The 10,081-nt window shown below is 62.9% G+C and overlaps 2 protein-coding genes across 2 annotated transcripts; both read left to right on the forward strand.

Annotated features, from left to right (window-relative positions):
- Nucleotides 1-748: 748 nt before the first annotated feature.
- PPP1R27 (protein phosphatase 1 regulatory subunit 27) lies at nt 749-3,215 on the forward strand. Its single transcript, XM_075770430.1, has 3 exons — nt 749-1,586; nt 2,643-2,793; nt 3,068-3,215. Exons 1-3 carry the CDS (start codon nt 1,400-1,402, stop codon nt 3,189-3,191), a joined length of 462 nt encoding a protein of 153 aa, XP_075626545.1. The 5' UTR covers nt 749-1,399; the 3' UTR covers nt 3,192-3,215.
- A 416-nt stretch (nt 3,216-3,631) lies between these two features.
- MCRIP1 (MAPK regulated corepressor interacting protein 1) lies at nt 3,632-5,805 on the forward strand. The gene is made up of 5 exons (XM_075770446.1): nt 3,632-3,713; nt 3,801-3,856; nt 3,926-4,044; nt 4,150-4,248; nt 4,378-5,805. Exons 2-5 carry the CDS (start codon nt 3,849-3,851, stop codon nt 4,440-4,442), a joined length of 291 nt encoding a protein of 96 aa, XP_075626561.1. The 5' UTR covers nt 3,632-3,713; nt 3,801-3,848; the 3' UTR covers nt 4,443-5,805.
- Nucleotides 5,806-10,081: the final 4,276 nt, after the last annotated feature.

Consider the following 10,081-nt stretch of genomic DNA (forward strand, 5'->3'; position numbering starts at 1 on the left):
TCGGCAAAAAGATCAATGTGTTTGCCTGATGGTGAATGAGTGTGGGTGGTTCTCAGGTGTGTGGAGCTGTCTGCCCCACTGCTGGCAGGGATTTGGGACAGGGGTCTGCTGCAGAAGGGGCAGAATGAAACCTCTGTGACTCCTAATGCAGGACAGGGATTTTTCCTGACACGCTGCAGGGGAGTTCATTGTCCTGCCTGGACAATCCCCATCAGCATGAAATGGCACAATATGCTTGCATGTCTGAAATGACTGAACTTTGATGGGAAAAAGCATGGAGGAGCAGCTGTTGCTTGAACCCTTGGACCTGAAAGATTCTTCTGTAGTAGGTGGTTCATTTTGGCCTTTGACAGCTACAGCTGGAGAGTACCGAATGTGGGAACTGTCTGGTGGTGGTGCTGTTCTTCAGCTGTTCTTCTGAGGCTGCTCTGTAGAAGCCTGCCCTTACGTAGCAGCTGGTTCTGCATTAGAAGTAGGACATTGAACCCCAGGGACTGGCATTGTAGGCGCCTGGTTCTGCGTCTGCATCGGGAGCACCGGCAGCACCTCTGTCCTCACAAGGGTGCTGATGACATCCAATGTGCTGGTGTTCTCCATGCTCAGCTGTACGCAGTCTTGCAGTCGTGCCGGGCAGCTCATTCTGCTCCTTTCAAGTCGTCTGATGCAACTACAGGAGAGTGACTTAGCTCTGAATGTATTTGGCACCAGAGCTCTGACACGTCTGCATTGCGCTGGCTGGTCGGTACATGAGCGGCTGCTTCCCCTCGCTTGGTGATCATGTTTTGTCTTTTCCCTGCCACACGTGTGTGCGTGTGTGAGGGCTTGCTGCCGGGAAGTTCCGTTTTTGGGCCATTGGGCTCCTCTGAAGGGCTATCCATGCAAAAACAGAGTAGATTTGACCCCTTGGATGGGCACGTCAACAGGTGGGTGGTAAGATGAGACACCAACTTCTGCCCAAAAGTGGGAGGCTGCGCGCTGGGCGGCTCGATTACAAAGTATCGTGGCAAATAGCATGAGCTGCATGTCCTCAAAATAGCCCACAGGAGCCTATATAACGCCATGGCCCTGGAGAACCATCAGTCCTGGGCCACGGGCCTGCGGGTGAACTGCGTGTGCCCAGCGCTGCCTCCTGCGTGTGGCAGGCGAGTACAGGGAGAGCCCAACGGCCATCACTCCCCTGAGGAGAGGGGGACTCACTCGGGCACGGGCACACAGGGAGCACAGCGGAGCGGGTGCCATCACACCTCGGTAGCGCGGAGGGCCCTGACAAGCAGAAGAGGAGAAAGCAGGGCTTCAAGGCCAGCAAGTGGAAGGGCCAAGGACCAAGCAACTCCGGCTGCTCCTACAGCCCCCCGAACCTCTGCCCCTTCCCCCGCAGTGTCTGAAGGCTGCGATCAGCATGAAGGACTATTACCCAGTCTCAATGCCCCGGTACAGTCGGTACGCCCGGAGACTCAGAGCCTCACGCAGCGTGCACTTCCCCAACGACATCGTCTTTCAGGACCACATCAGGCAGGGGGACCTGGAGCAGGTGGGCAGATTCATACGTGCCAGGAAGGTGACGCTGGACACCATCTACCCTTCTGGTGAGTGCTGCCGGGGTTGGCAGAGCTGGAATCTGCACAGTGGCACGTCTCAGCTGGGCTGCAAGGGAGAGAGTGAGCCATGCGGCCAAAGCTGGGACATGGGCTGCCTTCAGCAGGGTAACAGGTTGGAATTGAGTCATTTTCCTCCCTAGTGAGGAGCAGTGCCCCCAACATCACCAAGCAGGGCCCAAGAGCCCCATGCCAGTGCCCCAACATCTCCCCTCAACAGCGTGGTCAGCGCACACTGCGGGAAGGGGGGGGGGGTTACCCCTGGGTCCCTTCAGGTACCTGTGTGGTGGGACCTAGAGGAGGAGCCATGAGTGCAGGCTGGTCTGTGGAGCTCTGGACAGGACAGTGGGGCTCCTGCCTTTGGCCTTGGCTTGGGGGGAGAGTGGGGAGAAGCAAGGCTCTGCATTTTGTTCCTGGCTCTGTCCATTTCCCATAGCCACTGTTCTCTCTTGCACGTGTGGATCTGTGGACTCACAGCATTTATGTTTGTGGGGAAGGCATTGTGTTAAGTTTGCACCCAACCTCACCAGCAACTGTTTATGGAATGCCTTGATCTGCATTGACTGGGGCAGAGCCCAGATTTGTCCCTTTCTTGTGCTTGGCTTCAGCTTCTGCTGTCACACGGCCACAGAGGCAGGGTCTCAAATGACGCCGGCCTTCCTCCCATCTATACTGATTGCTTCATTACTTGCTCCGTAAGGAGCTTCTGAAACTTGGACAGAGCAGGACCCTGGGCACACTCTTCTCGTGTGCCCACGTGAGTCCCGGCCAGGACGCAGGAGAGCCAGGGCAGCTGCTCCACCATTAATCTGTCCTGCCTGGCTCGGTGGCAGGCCGTCTCAAAGAGGGTATTTATGCTGTAGAGGGGAACAGAAACCTGTGGCAGCTCCTCTTGCTTCCTCAGTCTCTGTTTCTTTCCCCAAACTCATCTCCCTGATAATGAGGTTTTGCTGGCACTCCTCTTTGCTGGACTGTGGACAACCTGCACTTGTAAGCTCAGCGTTGAGTCCTTCCCCAGCCCAGGGCTAACAAATCCTTTTCTTCTAGGCATGGCGGCCCTCCACGAAGCTGTGCTTACTGGAAACCTGGACTGTGTCAAGCTCCTGGTTAAATACGGCGCTGACATCCACCAGAAAGATGAGAATGGGTGGACGCCCCTGCACATGGCCTGCAGCGATGGCTATGCTGACATAGCCAGGTGAGAGGCACCTCGCCTGGGCTGTGATGGGTCACCCCTGTGCTGCAGAGCCGCGAGAACCAGAGCTGACAGTGACAGGGCTGCACCAGGCGCCAGGCGTCTGCTCCTAGGAGGGTGCCCGGTACCTGCGGCACACATGGGACCGCCCCGGCCTTAAAGCTCCCCGTGGCTGCACTCGGGCATCGCGGCAGTAGGGTCCAGGGGAGCCCTGCGGGCTGGGAGGGGCTGCCCGGCAGGCTGTGGCCCCGCGGGCTCAGCTCCCCATCTCCCGCAGGTACCTCATCTCCCTCGGGGCCAGCCTGGAGGCCACTACCGACGAGGGGGAGAAGCCCTCGGACCTCATCGACCCCGAGTACAAGGACCTGGTGGAGCTCTTCCAAGCCACCACGATGGACTGAAGCGGGGCACGGCGAGGAACAGGCCTCGGGGGCCTCGGGGGACCGGGGCGGCGGGGCTGTGCCGGGCCCGAGGGCCGGGGCCGGGCCTGGGCTGGGCCTGGGCCGGCGGCCGGGCGGGGACTCGCTCGGTACCGCGTCTCGGAACCACTTTGTACTTTTCCAATAAAGCACCTCGGACACCGCCTCTGCCGCTGCTTGCGCCGGGCCGGGCCGGGCCTGGGTCTGGGGCCGGGGCTGGGGCTGGGGCCGGGCCGGGGCCGGGGCTGGGGCTGGGGCTGGGGCCGGGTCTGGGGCCGGGGCCGGGTCTGGGGCCGGGTCTGGGTCTGGGGCCGGGCCGGGGCCGGGTCTGGGTCTGGGTCTGGGTCTGGGGCCGGGGCCGGGTCTCGGTCCGGGTCTCGGTCCGGGTCTGGGGCCGGGCGGGGCCAACCGGGTCCGGGGCTGACGCGGGGGCGGGGCCGCGCCTGCGCGCTGCGGCGCTTCCGTCGCGGCCCGAGGGCGAGCGGAGGCGGGAGCCGGGCCCAGGTGAGGGGCGCGCGTTGCCATGGCGACGGGCGAGGGGCGGCCCGCGGCCTAGCCCCGGCCTGGCCGCCCTCTCCTTTCTCCCCGCAGCCGCGCCGAGCCGAGCCGAGCCGCCGCCGCCGCCGCACCGACGACGCCATGGCCAGGTGAGCCCCGCCCGGCCCCGGGCCTAGCCGCGGCCCCGGGCCCGGCTCAGCCCCGCGCTTCGCTTTCAGCTCCCCTGTGTCCCGCGTGGTCTACAACGGCAAGCGGAGCGGCGGCCCGCGCTCCCCCGGCGCCGGCAGCGAGATCTTCACGCCGGCCCACGAGGAGAACGTGCGCTTCATCTACGAGGGTGAGCGGGGGGGGGGCCCGCGGGGCTCGGGGGGCCCCGGCTGTGGCCGGGCCTGCGCCCCGGCGGTGCCTGAGGCAAGCGGCCCCCTCACCCGTGTCCCCGCAGCCTGGCAGTGCGTGGAGCGTGACCTGCGCAGCCAGATGGGCTCCGAGCGCGGCCTGGTCGAGGAGTATGTGGAGAAGATGCCGAACCCTAGCCTCAAAGGTGAGGGGGGCGCGGGGCACCCTCCCCCGGCTCCTGCAGGGGGAAAGGCCGGCCCCAGGAAGCCTGTGCGGGCCGGGAGGGGCTGCGATGTGGCCTCTGCTGCCAAAGTCTCTCCTGTCTTCTCTGCAGCGTTTAAACCTGTTGACCTGGGTGATCTGAAGAGGAGGAGCACACAGGATGCAAAGAAGTCCTAAGGCGGGTCCTCCCTGTGGATCGGCTGGTCTCCTAAGGTCCTCAAGCAGATTTAATTTGAGATTTTGTGTTGATTTCCTCCTCTGGTCTGTACTCCTAAAAGCCCGTGGGAGAGCCAGTCAGCTTTGGGGCTGGCTCTGAAGCTACCTGAAATCAAAGATGCTCAGAGGCTCACTGAGGATGGCCAGAGCCTGTTGCAAAGGATTCCAGCCCCCCACTTATAGCTTTCTCTGGCCTCAAGCTGTCCTTCCCCACTTCACGCTGGGCTCACAGATCTCCCTTTTTCCTTCCATCTCTGTCCCTGGTGCATTGTGGGCTCGGTGGTCTCTGGTGGTGTTGGTAGAGGCAGCACTAGTTCTCTGCACCCTCCTGTGCACCAAGGATCCACAGCTGCTGGGGTGGGTGAGGGGGAGAAGGAGGGAGACTTGGTTCTGTCCTTGTGCCTTGGGACAGACAGGCAGCCCCAGTTCAACACCCGTTGTGCAGCTGACTGCTGGGCAGGTCACACTCTGGCTGTTCCTTGCTCCCTTCTGGGAGGGCTTAATTTGTACCTGGGCTGCTAGTGCTTGGGACTTGCCAGTGCTGCCAGAACTCGTGGGTCTGGATTTTCCTTGTGCTTAAATTGGGCCAGATCCCTGTGGTGCTGGAGGTGGAGCTGCTCCCCTTTCCCTGCGGATGGAGAGAGAGGGGGTGTCAGCACTGGCCCCAGCCCCAGGCACCTGAGAGGAGCTCGGAGGGGGTCACTGGGCCACATTCAGCCCCCCTGCCTCAGTGCTCTGGCAGCTCCGTGGACAGTAGCAGCAGTGGGGGATGGCGGGTGCTGACCGTGCAGAAAGAAACTCCTTACCATCCTTCCCTGAGCAGCACCGTGCTGTTTTATACTAACACCATTTTCCAGATGTGCAGCCTTGGAAGAAATCTGCCCTCCACAGCTGGCAGAAGTGTCACCGCGTGGGGGCTGCCCTAGTCAGTGTAACTCGCCCTGGGGGGGGGCTTTCTGGGACCCTAACTCCTGGCCAGGCTTGGGTGGTTTCTGCATCATTGCTTCTGAGTGAGGGAGAGCATCTGTGCCATCCTCGCCCGTCTGAGCAGAGCAGCCGTGCCGGCCGTGGGGCCGCTCTGTTCCCCCAGAAGACCGGGGGCAGTGGTGAGCGCAGCCCCCTGCCCGCCTGTGCTCGGAGCTGTGGGGAGGGGGCTGCCGGGGGCTCTGCCCAGCACCACTGGGCTTCAGGAGGGGTGTGGGAAGTTGTGGCTGCCATTACCTTTCCCTTGTTGAGTCATTGAGCTATACTGTCCCCTTTTCTTTTTTTTTTTCTGTTGTCTGTCACTTGAGGAGTGTTGTAAATAAAAGCTGGTGTCCTTTTGGGTCTGCCTCCATGTGACGCTGCCCGCCACAGCCCCTGCTCTGCGGCTGCCTCCGCCGGGCACAGGGCTGATCCCTCGGCTGCTGGCCGCAGCAGTTGTGCCTGGGGATGGAGCAGCGTGTGGGACGCTGCCCAGCCGCTCCTGACAGTGCTGGCGTGCCATCCTCACATCCTGGTGTACTGTGCCCAGCGTGGTGCCGCAAAGGCCCGGGAGAGGGTTCTCTTGGCCGCGGTGTCCCGGCGTGCTGTTCCCTGCCCGATCCCCCCTTGGTTGCCTGTGCCTGCAAGCTGCGTCTGCCTGCTGCACCATCAGCGCAGGCCCATCTGTGCCTGCAGCGTTTCTGGGGCAGAGTCTTTGTTCTTCCCTTTTTTTAGACTTCCAAAGGTTCCTATTTTGTGGCTGAAGCCCTGTGTTTTCCATTTCAGACTTCAGCGCAGCCCAGGGCTTTCTGTGCCTTTTCGGGCCAAGGAGACCAAGTCCTAAGGAGACGTAATGCAGAGAGCAGAAGCTGCCTCTTTTATTTATATTTCTCCAGAAAGGATCTTGCCCTTGCACTTGCTCTGGGCTGGGTGCTGGTAGCACAATGCCCTTGGGCTCTGGCCGCCCTCCTGCCAGCATCCTAGGAGCTGTCGCTGGACCAAGGATTTAAATGTTGAGACTATTAATACACGCGTATCCTCTTCCCTCCCTTGCTTTAGTGGCATTTAAACTATACTTAGCATTGCTAGAATTTCTCCTCAAGTGCATCTCTTTACACTTAGCCAAGACCCTGTTTACCTCCCATCACCAAAACATTCCTGGGGTTGTGTGCCTACCGGGCGCGCCGCCCAGTTCTGGCACAGCAGGATGGTTCCTCGGCCCCTTCTTGCTGCCGACTCTGCCGGAGCTGCCCCTGGGCCCACTTCCCTGCAGCTGGCAGGGAGTGAGTGCCCTTGGGGTGCAGGGGCAAGAGGTGGCAGTTATCGATGTTGTGGCCCCTCTCCTTCGACTTTTCCTGCAGGATGGGCCCTGTGGTGTGCCCCATGTCCAGGGAGTGCGGGGCTGAGTGGGGCTGCCCCGGCTCAGAGCCCTGAGCGCATCTGGAGCCATGTGTCCTGTGTCTGTGTGCCCCGAGGGGATGGAAGGGGCTGCGGTGGGTTTGGTGTCCCGTCTGGAGCCTGATGGTTGGGGGAGCCCCTGCACCTCGGGGCAGCCGCAGAAGGGAGCGGTGCGTGGTGCGAGGGGAGCAGGATGGGGCTGCCTGTGTGGGCAAGAGCTGTCCTGACACGTCTGGCGCTGGCCCCACGCTGCCGGTGCAGCCGGACTGCAGCACCCCCAAGCAGCTCGTCTGCAGGTCGTGTCCCCAGTGCTCCGGCACAGAGAGCTGCAGCTGGCCGGCTTGCTGCTCCGACAGCCGGGCACGGCTGGCTCTGCCTGCGCCTGGCAGGGCTCACGGCCCGGTGCGGGATGGGCTCTGCGCGGTGCCCACCCGCCTTCCTCCCCAGCCTGGGCTGGCTGCTGTGGAGCCCGGCACTGCTCCCTGCAGAGGCCCCCACTGCTCCCCATGGCTGGCACCATTCTGGGGACACATCCCCGAGCCCAAGGGCAGGTACGGGGGTCGTGCAGCCCAACCCCACCGGCCTCTGCCTTGTTTTTCTCTTGGCTTGGGTGCTGTAAAGCCGGAGGCAAAGTGGTTGCTCAAACTCTAATGAAATGTCGTACAAAAATCATTCTATAAACAGGAGATTTTTATAAAGACTAATAACAAACCACAGGGGTGAGGGCGGTGAGGCGATGCAGAAGTGTGGAAGTCAGGTGGCGGGGGGGGTGCCCCTGCAAGGGAGTGAGGCCGCAGGCCAGAGAAATCAGGCTGTTTACCTATAAAAATCGAACTCGGCAAGGGTTTATTTTCCCTGTGACTCGGATACGGTGCTTATCATTAGATTAAACGGTGGGAGGAAGAGAGGTATGTGTTGTATCATTGAATTAAGCGGTGGGAAGAGGGGACAGCAGCGGGCAGAATCTACTTAGAAGACCAATTTGCGGTGCTCAATTCCCTTGATAAAGTGGGAGTATTCCTGCGAGGCGCTGCGGCCCCGGGGTGCCTGGCTGCAGCTGCGGGGGTGCCGCTCCCCGGGCTGGCCGAGTCGGGTGGTGATTTATTGCTCTGGCCCCATTCCGCCAGGTTTAGCCCCACAGCCAGGCACTCTCGCTGCGGCCGAGTCCCACCTCTGCCCCCCCAAGCAGGGGGATTTGTTACGCTGAGGGTGGTGAGACCCCGGCACAGGTTGGCCAGAGAGGAGGGAGATGCCCCATCCCTGGAGACATTCAAGGCCAGGTTGGACGGGGCTCGAGCAGCCTGATCTAGTTGAAGATGTCCCTGCCCATGGCAGGGGGTTGGACTCGATGACTTTTAAAGGTCCCTTCCAACCCAAACCGCCCTGTGATTCCACGATTCTCTGCCCGGGGCATGCTGGCTGGTGGCAGTGCCTTCGTTCCACCGGTCACTGGGAATGGGCGGCTCCTGCCAGGCAGCCGAGGGCTGCATGAGTGCGTGCATGTGTGTGTGTGTGCGCGCACATGCGTGTGTGTTGTGCAGGTTGTGCTGCCTGAGATGTACCCCAGGGGTGTGGGGTGCAGGCTGTGCTGCTGGGTCGTGCACCCCGGGGTGCTGTCAGGGTGCACAGGGGGTGGCGCTCGCTGTGGGCAGAGCCAGGCCACGGCAGGGAGGGGTCCCCCAGCCCCAGCCTTCGCTGCGGCCCCAGCAGGGTCCCTGGGGTGAGGGGCACAGGCAGCTTCCTCCAAGCCACCCACGTCTTGCCTGCCCTGTCCCGCAGCCCCGTGCAGGGTGGGTGCTGTGTCCTGCAGGCACCCACTGTGAGTGGAGGCTCCAGATCAGCTCTGGGTGCAGCCAGAGCCCTGGCAGTCGGTGGGCACGGCAGCACAGGGGCAGCGGGCCAGCCCCTTCCAGAGACTCTGCGGTGATGGGAAAGGATGCTGACAGCAGTCCCGTGGGAACGAGCTCCTCGGGCCAGGGCTGGCCCCGCTCCCAGGGGCTGCGGGCACCCTGTCCCCTCTCCCTGGGGTTCCAGGAGCTGTGCCCCTCCCGAGGAGCACTCCTGGGGGGTCCCTGTGTGCCGGGGAGCCGCCGGCCACAGGTGGGAGCTGCTGGCCAGGAGATGTGGCTCTGTGGGAACTGGGGGGATGACGGGCACAGGGCTGCAGGCTCAGCCCTGCGGCACAGGCAATGCCCCAGCTTTGGGGCAGCAGCCGGGCTGGCGGCCGGTGCTATGGGACGTGCTCCGACACGGACCCCTTGGGGTGCTGGACCCAGTCAGCCTGCAGGCAGGATGGTGGGACACAACAAGGGGTTGGGGCAGGGGACGGGGGGCCATGGGGCCATGGGGCAGTGCCAGGGGCTGCCCCATGGCCCCAGGGCACACACAGCGTTGCTGCAGGGACACCCCATGGGCTGGGGCTGGCTTGGGGCCCCCACAGCATCCCTGTTGTGGTGTAGCATACACAGGGCCCCAGTGCTGCACGTCACCCCTCCTGGGCACGGTCTGGGGGTCCCTGTGCCCCCGGCACTGTGGGGCCAGCCTGGCCCTGGCGGGGTGTCATGGTGTCATGGGGGGGGAACAGTGTGGTGTTGCCATAGCAACATGGGAGCAACAGGCACAGGGCCCGGCGCCGCACGATGACCATATTTACCTTCCCAGAAACCACTTCGTGCTCCAGCAATTTACCTCAATTAGGCTCGTTACCACAACAGGAGGCCACAGTGACGGCAGCGGCCATGGGGGCCAGCAGCTGCACGGGGGCTGCTCTGACCAGCTCCGGGCAGGGTCCGTCCCTGTCCTCATCCCCATTGCCATTCCCGCACTCAGGGGCTCAGGCAGACCCCGACCCCTGTGCTCCCCTCCCCTCGCCCACTCAGCACTGCTCCCCCATGGCTACCGTGGCCCCACAGCGTTGCTGCCACAGGCTCGCAGCCCCTGGCACCAAGGCCCAGACCCCTGTGCCCCACGTCCCCGCTGCCTGTGCTGCACTGGCCCCTGGACGCCGGGTCCCTGCTCGGCCAGGGCAGACAGCGAGTTGTCAAGTAAACAGAGGGAAATTACTGCGTGCTCCACACGGCGCTGCTGCCGGGAGCCAAGCGCAGCACAGCCGGGGCCGGCACTGTGGACATGCCCTCCCCACGCCATGGCCAGCCCTGCTGACGCCCTTGCAGTGGTCTGGGACCCCGCCACCCCCCATGCAGACAGTGTGGCTCCTGCTGTCCCTTATGCCAGCCGGC

This window comes from Balearica regulorum, chromosome 18 (genome assembly GCF_011004875.1).
Source record: "Balearica regulorum gibbericeps isolate bBalReg1 chromosome 18, bBalReg1.pri, whole genome shotgun sequence".
Lineage (NCBI taxonomy): Eukaryota > Metazoa > Chordata > Aves > Gruiformes > Gruidae > Balearica > Balearica regulorum.